The 18,054-nt window shown below is 40.3% G+C and overlaps 1 protein-coding gene across 2 annotated transcripts in view; it reads right to left on the reverse strand.

Moving 5' to 3' along the window:
- Window positions 1–18,054, reverse strand: part of DNER (delta/notch like EGF repeat containing) — a 367,845-nt gene that overhangs the window by 78,712 nt on the left and 271,079 nt on the right. For both annotated transcript variants that reach the window (XM_065526197.1, XM_045367826.2), the window contains one exon: window positions 11,781–12,005. In XM_065526197.1, coding sequence (XP_065382269.1) covers window positions 11,781–12,005 — 225 coding nt within the window. The remainder of the gene's footprint in view (window positions 1–11,780; window positions 12,006–18,054) is intronic.

Below are 18,054 nucleotides of genomic sequence, written 5' to 3' on the forward strand. Positions count from 1 at the left end.
TCAAAATAGTACCACTAGGTACTACATATTCCTTAGTTTAGACCTACTTTAGTTGGGCTTATCCAATCTAAAAGCAACACCTACTAATGAATTGAACCTAGGACATTCACTCTGATCTGAGGCATTAGAAACCATCTGGTAGAGTAAAACTGAAGCATGATCTTCTTAATTATCAACATATCACTAAGACTTCAGTCCAACCAACTGAGGACCCCTTTAGGCAATTCCTATAAAACCAAGTGGGATTATAATTTTTTAATGATTTGGGGAATATGTTTATTCACAACATAAATTGTTTGGTAAAAGATATACATATGTATAACAAGTTAACAACATTTGATTGTGATCTTTTTTTAACTTTTATTTTAGGTTCAGGGATACATATGCAGGTTTTTCATATAAGTAAATTACATGTCTCAGGAGTTTGGTGTACAGATTATTTTCTCACCCAGGTAATAAGTATAGGACCCAATAAGTAGTTTTTCGATCCTCATCCTCCTCCCCACTCAAGAAGGATCCAGCATCTATTGTTCCCTTCTTTGTGTCCATATGTACTCGAAGTTTAGCTCCCACTTATAAGTGAGAACATGAAATATTTAGTTTTCTGTTTCTGTATGTTTGTTTAGGATAATGGCCTCTGGCTCGTTACTGCAAAAGACATGATCCCCTGCTTTTTCATGACTGCACAGTATTATATTGTGTATATGTACCACTTTTTAAAAAATCCAGTCTACCATTGATGGGCATTTAGGTTGATTCTGTATCTTTGCTAATTTGAATAGTGCTGTGATGAACATATGTGTATGTATGTGTCCTCCAAATTCAGAAAATGCAGAGAATACCTATGAAATACTACACAAGAAGGCCATGCCCAAGACACATAGTCATCAGATTCTCTGATGTCAAAAATGAAAAAAAAAAAAATGTTAAAGGCAGCTAGAGAGAAGGGGCAGGTCACCTACAAAGTGAACTCCATCAGGCTAACAGCAGACCTGTCAACAGAAACCCTACAAGCCAGAAGAGATTAGGGACCTATATTCAACATTCATAAGAAATAAAATTTTAAGCGAGAATTTCATGTCCAGCCAAACTATGCTTCTTCAGCAAAGGAGAAATAAGACACTTTTTGAACGAGCAAATGTTAAGAGAATTTGTCACCACCAGACCTGCTTTACAAGAGGTCCTGAAGGAAGTGCTAAATATGGAAAGGAAAGACCATTACCAGCCACTACAAGAACACACGTAAGTACATAAACCAGTGATACTATAAAGCAGTCACACAAGCACGTCTGCACAATAACCAACTAAAAACATGGTGACAGGATCACATCTGCACATATCAATACTAACCTTGAATGTAAATGGACTACATACCCCAATTAAAAGGCACAGAGTAGCAGGCTGGATAAAGAAGCAAAACCCGATGGTATGCTATCTTTGAGAGACCCATCTCACACACAGTGATACCCATAGGCCAAAATAAAGGGATGGAGAAAAATCTACCAAACAAACAAAACATAAAAAGGCAGGGGCTGCTATTCAAATGGGATTTTAAAGAAAGCATTGAGGCACTGCATAAAGAAGCACGTGAGTGAGATGGAAAAGGACAAGCTGTTTTGCAAAATCAATACCCGCTTTGAGTTGACAATGTTCTGGGATTTAAAGGAAAGGTTATGTATCAGTCTGCTTCAGGCAAACCTAAGAGCTCTGAATCTTCATTAAAACTGACTCTGTTCTGTAAAAGCATTCAGTGAATGCAGCAACTTTCACAGTGTGCTTTCAAACTGAAAATTAATGGGCCTGATAGAAAACCAATGGAAGAAATACAGGGCATTGTCCCCAGGTTGTTGTATAAATCCAGACCAACAAAGAATTTAAATGCACATTGAAGGCTACAAGTCCAGAAAAAAGTAGGACATGCAGCACATCTCCTTATTGGTGGTCTAATTGGGACTTGGGAAGTAGAGGACCATAAGTCACAATGTATCTCAAACATCACCTATAATGGCACATTGTTATAGAGTTTCCAGTCCTCCATGATTGACATTGATGGCAAATCATTTCCACTAAGCCAGTCTTGTGGGAAGGCACGCAACTGAAGGAACAGGACATCAAAGCTATCTCAAAGTAAAGAACTAAAAACAATAAAAGTCAAATATGAAAAGGAAAGAACATTTCAGGGACTATAATATCACCAGAGCCAGGTGAAAAGAAACAACATCAAAGGAATCCATGACATATAATCATCCATACAGGAGGTTTTCAGGGAATCAGGTGGTAAGAAAAATTGCTAGTAGGCACTGGGGACTCCAGAAGTGAAAAGCACTAATCAAGAGAAACTACCTAGGCAGAAGGGTGCATAGCTGTCATGTGGTTATGTCTGCATTTCTCATTTGAGTCACAGGAAAGGAAGTTTCTTTAATTAGGTGCATCTGGCAGGCATCAAGTCAAACAAAATCATACACTTCAGTCACAGGTAGTTCTCAGCATCAATTTCAAAGCAGTGGATTGCTGGTTCCACAGAATGAAGTAAAGACAGAAGAAGGGGGCTCCCTACCTACATGCGGTTCAATTCCCTTGGAAGTCAGAGTTGTGCTTCTCTGTGCGGGGAAGTAAGAAGCATCTATTGGTCAAGTATCATCCACTGGACCAAAATGAAGGCCACCTTCCATGCCAAGCTTTGAGGCATCCACTTAGAGATCCATCTCAGGAGTGGTGCTGAGACAGAGGAGTCTGGAACCTTGTTCTTGTGATTGGTTCAAACATAAGTGAGAGCCCAGGTTCGCACCTAACTTGGGGTGTCACAGGTAGGCTTCTGAGGATCAGAGTTAAAATATCACCTCTGCCTCCTGTTGTTTAAACTCTCAATGCCTCCATTACCTTATCCCTAAATAAAAGAATAGGAATACTACAACTGGGGGCAGGTAAGAGAAAATAAGTGTCAGGTGTTTGGCACACAGTCTATTATAAATGCAGTAAGTTTTCATAGATGGACGCTACTCTAGTCAAAGCCAGATGGGATGAAGTCACTCTCTGGGTCAACAGAGCTGAATCAATGTGGCTGACAAATCCCAATTTAATATGTTAATTTGAAGTGGCTATTAACAGAGCTACCAGTGGAAAAATCTGGTTAGAATACTTAATGGGTATGATGTACATTATTTGAGCAATGGCTACCCTAAAAGCCCCGATTTCACCACTAGGCCATTTACATCATTTACATATATATATATGTATGTCTGTGTGTGTGTGTGTATATATATATATAAAAAAATTATACTTACACTTCATAAGTTTATATAAATTTTTAAAAGGAGACAAATTTTTCAGTCAGTTATTTACCCTTGGTGAGTCAAGGCTACTTTTGACCCCATTTGCTCTTCACTCTGAGCTAATGGAGGCTCCAGCAGGTCCCGATTGCTTGGGTTCAAGTTGTAGCTTCATCCTTAACTGACTGTATCGTCACAGGCAGAGAAATGACAACAGCCATGATCCCACTTCATAAGGACCAGGGGGATTCGAAAAGCCAACTCAGTCAAAGAGCTTTGCCCAACACCTGGCACTTAAATAGTTATCACTGGAGTCACAGAAAGCCACCATCAAGGCAAGCAATCGCTTAACCCTGCAAGAAGTTGAATGTGCACCCATTATTCAAGAATGCCCACTATGGCCATTTCATCTCACCTCCATTCCAACTCTAACCTCGAACCTCATATAAAAAGAATCAGAACACAAATGTAAAATTGTCCTCAATGGTCTTTCCCAAGTAATGGAATATCCAATGTCTGTGCTAATACTCCACCATTTTATAGATTTCAAGGTGGAGGACCATCTGTATCATTTCATTTGAGCTTCACGGGCCAGTTATGTTTGTCTGCATTTTAAAGGAGAGAAAAGTTATGCTGATAGAGGCCAATGGCACAGGTGTTCGGAGGCAAAGCAGGGACTTAAATTCAGCTCTTCTCAGTGCTAAACTCAGGCCCCTTTCCATCCAGCCAAGGAAGAAAGGCAAGGCATGCAGGATTTCAGTTCTAAAATCCAGATTTGCAGACATTCTCAACAGTGAAAGAAAACAGTGATTGGATCATAATAATTTTCAACCACAAAACAAAATAAGAGTCAATGGCTTTGTTACAAAATAGTATTAGGGAAGTCCCCATCTGACCCTCCAGGGCCATAAGCTTGATGAGAACGTTCTGATATTGTGCTGGCAGGGCTGCAAAAAGAGCTGGCCTCAGAAATGCATAGCTTAGTGACGTTATGTTGTTACCAGCTGCCATTTGCAACTTTCATTCCAGGCAAGATGACGTAAAATGATTTCTGCTGTCCTCACAGACTCTGCTAACTCCTGTTCTTAGTAGGCAAATCTCACACCTTTTCAACATTAGTACAGCCAAGAATGAGTTCTGAATGATTTGAATTGTGAGGGCAAGTCAGGGAGTGGTGGGAGCAGAAATCCCTTATAATTAAAGACCAGTTCATTAATGCTTTCATACATATGGATTAGCCATTTTAAGTGAGGTGAAAAAGCAGCCTTGTGAATAGATTTGTAATATCAGAAACCTCATAAAAATTTCATGCTCCACCAGCAAGTGCCCTTGGTTTAACAGCAGTGTCCTTCCTCCCCTTGTACTAATTTCTCAGGTCAGAAGCCTAAAGAAGGCAAATATCATGAATTCTACCTCAATGCACCCACAACTTATAATCAGAGAAGATGAAGATGGAGAATGGCTGTGGCTGTAGTTTGGAAGCATGCTTAGGAAAGGTACCTTAGCGTCTGGACATCTAGCAGAGCCTGACTCTGCTCCTCACACCCTGGGCAGTGCCCTCTCATCCTCCTCCCTCTCCTGACTCCCAGGGTCCTGCCCTCACCCTGCAACCTCCCGACCTCCCAACTCACTGCTGGGTCCTCTGCCCTCTCCTGTGGCCACTACTACTTCCAGCCTCAAAACAAGAACTCTGCAAGTCTCTTCCAATTTTTCCCCCTTTCTTTTTACACTCTCACCCTCTCCTATCTTGATGGCTTCCATGACTTTCTCTAGCATCCATACAATGGGAACTCTATATATTTTTTCCCCCTGGTTTCAGCCTTGTTCCCACATTGCAGTCCCAAGTAAGAACTATTTACTGACACATCCATCTTGCTCGGCCTGCTGTAGCCAAGCCCTAAAGAGGGTCCTTATGCACATTTCCCATTTTCTCTGAATTACCCAGAGGGGTCCTTTGACTCCATTTGCACTCTTGTTCCCTGCATTCAATTGACAACTGAACCCCGATCCTCACATAAACGTTTAACCCATCCTTTCATTCCCACTGCACAAGTTCAAGCCTTCACTTCTATTAGTACTTGCTAGAAGATCTCTATTTTTTCATCTTTTCTTGACCGTAATATATGCCGAAGACTATGATAATAATCTGTCTAAAATACGTATCAGTTCGTATATACCCAATAATGCAAAATGTCTGCAAGTCTTCATAATCCAAACTGCTTAGCATCTACATTCTCCCCACATGTGTCCCCATGAGCATTTTCAGCCTTACTACCTATTACAGCCTCTAATGCATCTTATCCTGCAGCAAGCTGGATCCACTCTTCTTTGAACTCCTCCCCACCACCCAGGACTTCTATAGTGCCCTTCTCCCACATGTAAATCCAAACGATATTTCAGTGTCCAACTCACTAGAAATTCCGAACTGTTGTTCAGAATTTTATATGAACAATTGTTCATATAAAAATTCAATCAATTGCCATCCTCAATACTTCAAGCATTTTAATTAATTAAGTTCTGTCAATGCCCTTCAACCAAAGACTACAAAGGACACACCTGTAGTTGAACAAGTTGAGTTTATTACCCATTGCAGTTACAGAGACTGCACACCATAGGAATCGTGGAGTGCCTCAATTAGAAGGTGTTAGATGGGATTTACTATAGGATTTGAACTCTGGTTAGGTTATTTGGGGAGGTTTCACTCTGGAGTGAATGCTGGATGCTGTCAGAAAGCAGGAGCAATTCTTATCTAAAGAAGGGGAAGGCTAGAGCAAGGCCAAAGCTGTATTTGGTAAAGAGGAAGCTGTCACTCTACATACGTGACACTAAGAACTGAGAGAAAGTGGATACTTGGTATTTTGCGGGTTGCAGGGTGACCTTGTTTTTGTATTGGACAAAATTATAAAGTAGTCTTGTTTTGCCTGACTCTGTCATAGCCTCTGAATGGTCATATCTAATATCCGTATTATGTGGGATTGTTGATGTCCTTAAGTCCAACAGAAGACATTACGGCCCAGCTGTAAGCATCAGACCAGCTCCTAACAACCTCAAGGTCTACCTATAAATGCCAAGCAAGCTCCTGACATCAGCGGCTGCTCTTCTTTTTCTCAGTTCTCAGCATCATCATGATGTCAGTACACAGACTGAAACATTCTCTAGAGCAGAGCACAGATTATGAAGAGTAAAGCAAACTCCCCCTTGCTACAGATGTAGCTGGGTGATCAGGATTCCATTTGAGGTCCCAGTGGTGAGGGTGGGCATCATATTTTGGAATACAGAAAAGGAAGGACAGGATTAGGATCTGGGGAAAAAAGGTAATATATTCTATACAATCTACAACTCTCAAGAATAGTGTGATACACAGATCCGAAACTCCCTAGAGCATATTAAATATAAGAATGTCTTCATCGGCTGGGCGCAGTGGTTCACGCCTGTAATCCTAGCACTTTGGGAGGCCAAGGCAGGCGGACCCAAGAGGTCAGAAGATCGAGACCATCCTGGCTAACACAGTGAAACCTCATCTTTACTAAAAATACAAAAAATTAGCCAGGTATGGTGGCGGGCGCCTGTAGTCCCAGCTACTTGGGAGGCTGAGACAGGAGAATGGTGTGGACCTGGGAGGCGGAGGTTGCAGTGAGCTGAGATCATGCCACTGCACTCCAGCCTGGGCAACAGAGCAACACTCTGTCAAAACAAAAGAAAAAAAAAAAGTCTTCATCCTGGTAAACTAGATAAAGTTTTCTGGTTAATAAAAGATGAAAGTTGTCCACTGTACTTATCCAAAAATGTAAAGGCACATGGGCCTTAGTGAGCTAAATGTCTTCAAATCTTTGTAGGTATATTTATTTCTTTATTGCTGTTCAATTACTATTAAAATCCTGACCATTAAGTCTCATCCTTGATCCTATTTCCAGCAAATATTGTCAGACTATTGATATTTTCACGTCTCAGTTTAACAGAAGGAAGCAGTGTCAACTGTGTCTTTTGGGACATACAGACCAGAAATGCAGCTCACATGTAAGGCATATGTAGAAAATACAAAAAAAAAAAAAAATATATATATATATATATATATATATATATATATATATATATATAAAATCCTTACAAATATAATTTTCTTTCAAAAAAATTCATTTGGAAAAAGTCTACATTTCCTTTGGTTTACAGCCTATTACATATTTGGATGATCTAATTGAGTTACCAGCCCTTTGGTGATGAAGAATGGGCAGAGGAACTTGGTTGGCAACTGTGCCATGTCTAGTCTGGGATTTCAACTGCAGTTGAAATGATGAGCATCTTAGATCTTACTTGTTAAAAAAAATCATAAACATATTTCCATGTAAAAATCCCCAATACCTTGTCCCTTAAATTCCTTAAATAGGAATATGTGAGGCACATTCTATAAAGGCAGGGTTAATTCAAATCCACAAGTTTAGAGGAATAACTCAAGTGCAAACTATCTTCCTTCCTATCAGGGAGTCCTTTCAATACTGGTCATGTATAGCTACTATCTGCAGAGGCCACCATTGTATTGAGAACACAAGCAATACCGTGGCTCCCACCTGCAGGGGAAATAGCACTCCCACCCAAGCGAGATCCACCTCATCCTGCTTGTAGCAGCTCCAAGTTCTCACTTTCTTCAGCAGATTTCAATTTGCAATTTTTAAGAGAATGGGTTGCCTATCGCTTAACACTGTCACTGGGAGATAACATTTCAGTAATTACTCAGTGCTGACATTTTATTATTTAATCTTAAAATCCCATCAGAAATCCCTAGCCTGATAAGCTACAAACGAAGTTTGAGAGTAAAGCACCCAGCAAATCTGATTTGCAGTAATCAAAATGGCATTTTGTCGGATGGGAATTAATTATCAACCTGACATGATTTCAGTCTGCTGCCATTCTACGAAATGAGACCCGTTTGCTCTCTGTAAAGATGATCAGCCTTGCTGCTCCAGAGCTGGATGCCCAGTTTCACCTACTCTCACGAGATTCTTCCATTATGCAAACTGGCGATGAAGCCATTACATGCTCCAAAAGATGAAGACGAGAAATTTCACATTCGCAGACTTGTCATGTTCACCTCTTAAAATGTAAGTTCTTGCCAGGTGTTAAGATGCCTTTTTTATTTTACACAGTCACTTAACAATCTGAAGAAACATCCCCCCTGAAGGCAGTTTCAGCCCCCAGGTTCAATGAGAGGGCCCTGTCAGGACTCCGAGGCTCCACCTTGAGACTGCTGAACAAATGAAGGAATCATGTTCATTCCACGAACAGAATGCCCACGTCTTCAGGCTTTTCAAGGTTATTCAGGGGCTACTGCTGGACCACAGGCAATTACCAAGTCAAACGCTCCAAGTGGGCATGAATGTTTTAGCAGAGAACAGACGGAAGGAAAGTGGAACTTAAACAGGAGCGATTTCACCCCTGCATAGCTCGAGAATGCTGCTGGAATCTCCATGGAGGGAAAGAAAGAAGAGCTTTCACCAGGCCGTGCCAGGAAATGGGCTGCCTGCCTCTCATTTCATACTCTTACATGTAACTTTCCTCTCTTTTCTAATAGAGAGGAAAACTGAGTCCCAGAGATGCCTGTAAATCTCCTGTGGTTTTGGTCAGTAAGTGAGGATGTTAGAGAGGTTCTTTCTGCCACTCTTGGCCACCTGCCCCAGTGTGGAAAGAGAAACACCAGGCAGTATATTTTCTATTTGGTTGCCTCATACATGTTGAAAAACTCTAGTTGGTATTATTGAAAAACACTATGTATCTCTAACTCCCTTCAATTTTAAGTTTTAGAAATCAACTAACTATAAGAAAAAGTTTGGGCCAGGCACAGTGACTCAGGCCTGTAATCCCAGCACTTTCGGAGGCTGAGGCAGGCAGATCACCTGAGGTCAGGAGTTCAAGACCAGCCTGGACAACATGGTGAAAACATACAAAAATTAGCAGGGTGTGGTGGTGGGAGCCTGTAATCTCAGCTACATGGGAGGCTAAGGTAGGAGAATCACTTGAACCCGGGAGGCGGAAGTTGAAGCCTGGGCAACAAGAGCGAAACTCCACCTCAAAAACAATTTTTAAAAAGAAAAAGTTTGATACAATTAAGAAGAGACGTCAGAGGAGAAAGGGAGGAGAATATAAAGTTGTTTTCTGGTCTTACAATATTTGATTCTTCTTTGTGGGGCTCCACGGAGAGAACAGAACTCTCAGGGGACAGGTAATAAAGTGTTAAGGAAGTTTTTGTTCAGAATGCTGCTGAGGGGAATTCTCACATGTGTTACGACATCCAGAGCAGAGCTGGGAACAGCGTGTTTGTGAGTCAGTGCGTGAGTAAGCCTCTGTTCTTCCAGCACAATTGCAGCTTGTTTAGTTTGCAAACACAAGTTGTCTCAGTGATCCACATTCCCAATAGGTAAGGGCCAGCGCCACACTGCCTCCTCTCACAGTATGCCCAGCTCACAGCACGGGAGCCCGAATCCACATAGAAGAAAACTGGACCTTCCGAGGGGCAGCTATTCCTATCTCCACCCTTGCTCTGAAGGACAGCATGGGGGTCAACCAAGAAAAATATCCTCATGTCAAATGTAGAGGAGAAACTGCTTCACTTCAATGTTTATGAGATCCAAAAATGTTACAGCGATAATTCATTTTGGGTGTCAACTTGGCTAGGCCACGGTTCTTAGATACTTGCTCAAACACTAATCTAGATGATGCTATGAAGGTATGTTTTAGATGAGATTAACGTTTAAATCAGCAGACTTTGAATGAAGCAATGACTCTCCAGAATGTGGGTGGGCTGCATCCCATCAGTTGAGGGTCTTAAGGACAAAGACTGAGGTTTCCCAAAGAAGAAATAATTCAGCTCAAAACACAACACAGAAACCTCGCCCGAGTTTCCAGCCTGCCAGCTTCCCTACAGATTTTGGACTTGCGAGTCCACACAATTGCATGAGCCAGTTACTTAAAATAAATCTCTCTCTCTTCTCTCTCTCTGTCTCCTGTTTCTCAGGAGAATCCTAACTACTAACACTGTTACAAAGCAGATTAAGCAGCCCTATTCCCTCTGAATTTCAGAGCAGAGAGGAAAGAGGCACTTGGCAAAATATCAATTGCTTAGAAAATCAGGGAATTAAGAGTCTATGTGAAAAAAGGCTTTTCAACACCATTCAAGTGCCAAGTTGCATTTCTCAGTAGTAACTTTTTAAGTTATTCGTGAGTATGAGACGTGCCCTTTGGAAGTTCTGGGCCAGGCACTGAAGCAGCGAAACCAGGGACACCTGCATTGGAATCTGGGCTCAGCCCCCGTCCTGGGTGTGTGGCCGCAGGTATGTGACTGAACCTCTAGAGGCCTTTCAAACCTTGGTGTAAATGTGACACTAAAAAGACCAGAGATGTGAAGCACCCTGCTCAGAATCTAGAAAGATCAGTGCTCACTAAATAGTGGCTTAGTGTGATTGCTGCTGATACAAAAGCTATTAATAAAACATACTTCCTCCCAGCCCTAAGGAGGAGAGAGACACATACAAGGATAATTAATGTCCTGTTTCCAAGACCACAAAGGTGATATTGTAGGTGACTGTTGGATCTCAGAGGAAGGGAAACTGAGTCAGCTCCAGAAGTAGAAGTTTGTACAGCGAGGTGGGGTAATGGGGAGCAGGCATTCCAGTCAGAGGCCATTGCACCAGCAAAGCCAGGGTCAAGCAAAACAGATACTGGCCAGCCATACTGACTGGCCAGGGAGATATGTGGGGACTCATTGTGCTGGGAAGCTTTCTAAAGAGCCAGCTCGTGTAAGGATGGAGACATGCACAGAATAGGAACAAGAGGAAAGGGCTGCCCCGTGCATTCCTTTCTGAACACTCGTGGGTTGTGCACACACAAATTTTTGACTAGAAATCACTCACTTCTAGGTATCAAAACCTCCATAATTAAAAATCTGTAATGCAAATGCAGAAGGCATTTGGAAATTAAATGGTGAAGTTTTTAAATTCTTACACAGGGAGCCAGTGGTGTAACATAATGTGCGTCGAGTAACAATTTTAATAGATGACACAATTCTGAATGTATTGCGCTGTGCTTTTCATGCCCATTAAAATGAAAGAACATATTCTGTTAAGCACACAATAGTACAAGATACACAATACAGTAAAAGCTTTGCAAAGACTTACAGTAAATTGTTAAAAATGCTTAGCCTGTGATGAGATTAAGCCTGTTTTCAATCTTCTTTATTTTACTTGTTTTTTCTTCAATGAATATGAATTGATTATGAAAAGGGGAAAGGGTATTTTTTTTAACCCTGCCAAGAGTAAATCTAAAAAAGAAAGTGTGTCATAAATGAGTGGTATTCATTTTTATTTACAAGTATACCATTAAGTATACTTATTTACAAGTATACCAGTAAGTATACCACTTTTATTTACAAGTATACCAAGATGCAAAAGAAAAAGTAATGGTCTTTTGAGATTGGTTTGAGATTGAGAAAAGGAAGATTTGCTGTCTAGGGGCAGTACCCACCTGGATCACAGAGGCATTTGTAGCTGGTGCCCACGCTGCGGCACGTGCCATGAGCGCAGGGGCTGAGGGCACAGAAGTCAATAAGCTGGGCACAGGTGGGCCCTGTGAAGCCCGAGCTGCAGCTGCAGGTAAAGTGTACCCCGTCCACATAGCAGGTACCATTGTTCTGGCAAGGAGACGAGGCGCACGGGTCCACCTTTTCTTCACAAGCAGATCCAAAGTATCCTGTTAGAAAACACACGGGAGCTTAAAACAATTAAAACACTTTTGCACATAATAACTAATCAACTGAGTCTGCTCTACTGTATATTCATAACCAATTCATTCATTCACAGCTCCCAGATATGCCACAACCCAACAAGATAGATAGGTTGTTTTTCTCACCTTTAGTAATGTAGGCTTAAAAATATTAAGCCCCACAATTCCATATTTATTGAAATATACGGTAAATGACTGTTTAGGAGTACATACATATGTGTACATGAATATATTTATGTGCACACATGTGTATATGTGCATGTGTGTATACTCTAGAATGATACCAAAAATCAATTAATGATAATTTCCTTAAGGAATATGGGATTTGGATCAGCAGAGGGCTCTCCCCTCTTATTTTGTATACATTAACAGGGAACACATTTCTTATTTTACTTTAATAGATATGACATAATCCTGAATTTTAAAAAGTAAAACCATATAAACTAGTAAACAATGAAAAAGTCTCGTTTTCATCCCTGTCCCTTCGTCTCGCATTCCCTTCTCTACAAGCAGCCACTGTTAACAGTTTCTTGAATATATGCTTTTTTAAAAGTTGATTGTTGTAACAAAGAAACAAAAGTGATCTACCCATACAATGAAATACCACTCAGCAATTTTAAAAAAACTGATTGTATGGTACATTTTTAGTAGGATTTCTAAGATTTGAAAGCTACCAGGAATTTTATAAAATGCTGAATAGCACTAGATTTTTTCAGAAGATAATTTTATATTTTATATTTTATATTTCTATACTGCATAGAGAAATACCAAGTTGATTATGCCAATTTATGTGTAGTGCTTCACATAATTAAATCTGGGAGTACTGACACATGGTATGACATTAATGAACGTCAAAAGCATTATGCTAAGTAAAAGAAGCTAGGCATGAAATACTACATGTTATATAATTCCATTTGTAAGAAATGTGCAGGAAAAGCAAATCTGTAGATATAGAAAGTAGATAAATGGTTGCCTTGGCTGGGCCAGAAAGAGCGGTTCACTGCAAATGGGCATGAGAAGTCCACTGGGGCAGATGGAAACGTTTAAAACTTGGATTGTGGTGATGGCTGCACAACTCTGTAAATTTACTAATATGCTTTCAACTGTGCATTTCAAATGAATGAATTTTACAATGTATAAATTGTACACTTAAATAAAATTTTATGTCATATAAAGTTATGTAAGGCTGTTAACTCTTTCTTTTAAATATGGTCACTGTGTAGGTGATTTTTATCTTGTTTCCTGTGTATATGATTCAGTATTTCTCGTTAAAAAATTATACATGTGGATATGTGTGGGTCTCTACATCTGTGCATACATGTAGGTATATATATTTAACAATGCTTTGCATAAAAACTATACTTCTTTCAATACTTTAAGAGCAGTTTGGAAATTAAAGATTTTTCAAATTTTAGAAATAAAAGTTAAATAATTTTACTCACATATAGTTTGTATTCTAATAGTCTATTACACTTCTCTTGTTACATTGAAGTTTATATTTACTCATCTTCTTATAGAAGTCCTAGCAATACTGACAATTTTTGTTGTTGTTAAGGACACATTTAATATGTAAACAAACCAAAATAACACCCAGATTTAATTATGTGAAGCACTACTCATAAATTGGCATAATCAACTTGGCATTTCTCTGTACAGTATAGAAATATAAAATATAAAATATAAAATTATCTTCTGAAAAAATCCAGTGCTATTCAGCATTTTGTAAAATTCCTGGTAGCTTTTAAATCTTAGAAATCCTACTAAAAATGCACCATACAATCGTGTTTTAATAACACTTGAATTCTCCAAAAAGTTCCCTGGCAGGCTCAAGTGGAATATAATTCTACCTGTCATGAGATACGTTCCATTTTACTCTGATTGAAAATAAGACACTGAACCATTTTTCAACATATGACAGGATTATATGTTACCATCACTGTTTAACATGATTTCAAAAATAGGATTTATAACTCGAATCTTTTCATTTTAGAAAATAAAATCATTTTATCTGTCTAGAAAATGCAGCATAGCTGCTTAAAATATTAAAAGGCCCATTTAATTTACTCAAGCGTGACACTAAAAGTCATTCAATATTTTTTTTCTCAATATGAAGGAATAATTTTGAGAAATGAATTGACCAAGCCAATCCACAGCTTGCATTTAGTTAGATAGTGACCCAAGATTGCATCTTATGACTCGAGGAGAAAAAAAAAGTGGCGGGGGTGGGTGGTGGCCAGTGGGAAGCACTGCAGGTTCTAGGTTAACCTTGTGGATGCACTGATTTCTTTACAAGAAATTCAGGCTCATAATAAATTCCATACCCAAGGCTGGGTACCAGTTTGCCAAAAACAGTAGCTCAAGGTGAATCAGGAAATTCTAAAAGTTAATGGTCAGAAATGGAAATCAAATTTTTTTATTTTTTTTATTTTTTTGAGACAGAGTCTCACTTTGTCACCCAGGCTAGAGTGCAATGGCGCAATCTCGGCTCACTGCGACCTCTGCCTTCCTGGTCAAGCGATTCTCCTGCCTCAGCCTCCTGAGTAGCTGTGACTACAAGAGCGCACCACCACGCCCGGCTACTTTTTGTATTTTCAGTTGAGATGGGGTTTTACCATGTTGGTCAGGCTGGCCTCAAACTCCTGACCTCGTGATCTGCCCACCTCAGCCTCCCAAAGTGCTGGGATTACAGGCGTGAGCAACTGTGCCTGGCCACATAAATCAAATTTAAAAGGACATTTTGATTATTTTTGTTCCTCCAGAGGAAATGAACTAATGATGACAGAAGGTGACAGTTGAGAACTGTCAACTCTGTCAACTCTTTTAGCTGAGAACACAGAGAAGAGAAATGATCATAGGAACTGTGTCCTTGAAAACCCTGTGAGATTAGATGGGTGAGAACTTGGTGGAAAGAATATCTAGGGAGGGTCAAAGGTAAGAAAAATCAGGAACAAGAAGCTTATACCTAAGTTAGGAGCATAAAAATGAAAATTACTTAGAACTACTAGAACCCAGTAGAAGAGTTAATATTAAATATAGTTCTCAGTGGAGGTTGATAATTAAGCATTGGATTATCAGTGTCATGGGTTAAACTGTGTCCCTCAAAAATTCATATTTTTTAAAATTAGCTTTCTCTGGTTGAGCAAAATTCATATTTTGAAGCCCTAACTCTCAATACCTCAGAATGTAGCTCTTCAGAGATAGTGCCTTTAAAGAGGTGGGTCGGTTAAACTGAGGTTGTTAGGTTGGGCCCTAATGCAATCTGACTGGTGTCTTTATAAGCAGAGATCAAGACACAGAAAAAGACACCAGGAATGCCTGTGCACAAAGGGAAAGACCTTGTGAGGAAGAAGCAAGAGGGTGACCCTCTGCAGGGCAAGGAGAGAGGCCTCAGAAAAAAATCAACCCTGCCAGCACCTTGATCCTGAACTTCCAGCCTCCAGAACTAGAAGTAGATGAACTGCTTATCAGCCTCCAAAGCTAGAAAGAGATGTCTGTTGTTTAAGCCTATAGTCCTTGGTCACAGCAGCCTGAGAAGACTTATACAAACAGGGAGCATAAGGAGAAAGGGAAGCGATGATTAGGATCTTGTGTGTGATTCTGTGTTCACCAGCCCAGCAATCTGAGTGGCCATGGCAAGGCCCCCTTTCTCCCATCATCCACTGCCTGTACCTGGAAAACAGGGCTGAAACTATTTTCTTCACAAAGTCATTGTGGATTCTAAAAAATATATATATCAAACTTCCTAGTACGGTTCCAGTCCAAGGCTCGATGAATGAATGAATTAAAAATGCTAATAATAACAGCAACAGGCCAGGCACGATGGCTCATGCCTATAATCCCAGCACTTTGGGAGACTGTGGCAGGCGGATCATGAGGTCAGGAGTCCAAGAACAGCCTGGCCAACATGATGAAATCCAGTCTCTACTAAAAATACAAAAATTAGCCAGGTGTGGTGGCGCATGCCTGTAATCCTAGCTACTGGGGAGGCTAAGGCAGGAGAATTGCTTGAAGCCATGAGGCGGAGGATGTAGCGAGCCGAGATAGCGCCACTGCACGACAGGCTGGGTGACAGAACAAGATTCTGTCTCAAAAAATTTAAAAAAAAAAAAAACAGCAACAGCTAAAGCCACTGGAGGCTGATTTGCATCACCTGGTTCTAACCTTTTAGGTGAATTATTTCATTTAACCCTACTATTATAGTAGGATGTAAGAACTATAATAGCTCTGTCTTACAAATGAGAAAACAGTGACGTGAGAATGTGAAGTAGCCTTTTCAAGTCTAAATAGCTAGTAGACGGCAGAGCTGGGACACCAAGGCCAAGTGCTTACACATCTCCTACACTGCACAGAAGAGAAGTGAATGACAAACCAATTAAGATGTTAAGATGCATAAGCAAAACCAGGACTTATGTTTCTATCCTGTTTGTGTCTTGGTGAAAGAATAGAAGCTTACTGATCAAGTCAAAATAAAGGAAAAAGTGAATTTTAGAAAGGCTACCACTCCAGCTTTATGTCAATATACTCAGATATAAATAGTAATATAAGCCACACAGAATAGTCCAAGCAGAAAGAAAAATGGGTAACAAGGAGACATAAAGGGCCATGGCTTTGGAGACAGCCAATATTTCAATAAGGCCAAGAGAAGTGTGGAAAATGAGCAATAGTGAGAGCACTGGTCAGGCCAGGTCACGACTGGTCTTACATGTTACACTTGGGAGTTTACATTTCATTCTGAGGCTACTGGATATCACCTATTTTCATTATTTATATCTCTAATTATAGGCAATGTGGAGAGTGGATCAGAGGAGGTTGAGACCAGAAGCATGAAACCAGTTGTTTACTCGAATAATTGAAGTTGTGAGGGCCAATTTGTAGCAATAAAGATAAAGAATGTGAAATATATTAAAGCATGATTTTATAATTTTATAAAATTGTCAAATCAGGGATCACTTGGACTGTAGAAGAATGGAAGACAGGACAGAGCCCAGAGACACAATGTAACATGAGTCAAAATGCAAATGCCAGCAGGAGTCAGGTGGATAATGCTGATACGGAGAGTGGATCAGGTGTAATATAATAGGGACTGGCAGGGCCTGTGGCAAACTGGAGAAAGCATGCCCCTTCCAAAAAAGATGGCTGCCATAACCTGCAGCCAGTTCGAAACATGGGGCCAGGTTCCATATCTTCTGAATGTTCAGGAAAAGTCTGAAATCCAAATTCTTGTTTGAGCCTTGTCTATTTTATTATTATTTTATTTATTTATTTATTTATTTGAGATGGAGTCTTGCTCTGTAGCCCAGGCTGAAAGTACAGTGGTGTGATCTCGGCTCACTGCAACCTCCACCTCCTGGATTCAAGCCATTCTCTTGCCTCAGCCTCCCAAGTAACTGGGACTACAGGCACTTGCCACCACGGCTGGCTAATTTTTGTATTTTTAGTAGAGATGGGGTTTCACCATGTTGGCCAGGCTGGTCCTGAACTCCTGACCTCAGGTGATCCACTCGCCTGAGCCTTCCAAACTGCTGGGATTACAGGCGTGAGCCACCACACCCAGCCAAGCCTTGTCTGTTTTAAAGTATTGATAAATCATTTCTCCAGCAAATAAAACATATGTATGGACCCTATACATGTGGCTTCTCTGTGTGAGTTAATGTTAAACAGCTTTGAACCAAGGGGAATTGGATTTAACACCATCTCAGCACACTAAACTGTGGGACTCTGGGCTAGTACTTAATCACCCTGACTTTCTGCTTTTGTATCTGTGAAAGAAAGATGTTAATGCCTACAATTTTCATTTCCTATGAAGCTTAACTGCAAAAATCTATGCAAAGCACTTGGCACAGTGACTCTTCAGTTGTAAGTGTTAATAAGAAGCAGCAATAATTATAATGTAATTTCCAGGTTTTCAGACTGGGGGACAATGTGGATAGTGTTGTTATCAAATGCAGTGGAAAATATACAGGAGGAGGCTGCTAGGGGAGGGTTATGAGTTCAGCTTTGTGCAAAGTGATTTGAA

The sequence above is a fragment of the Macaca fascicularis genome, chromosome 12 (genome assembly GCF_037993035.2).
Source record: "Macaca fascicularis isolate 582-1 chromosome 12, T2T-MFA8v1.1".
In the NCBI taxonomy this organism is placed as follows: Eukaryota; Metazoa; Chordata; class Mammalia; order Primates; family Cercopithecidae; genus Macaca; species Macaca fascicularis.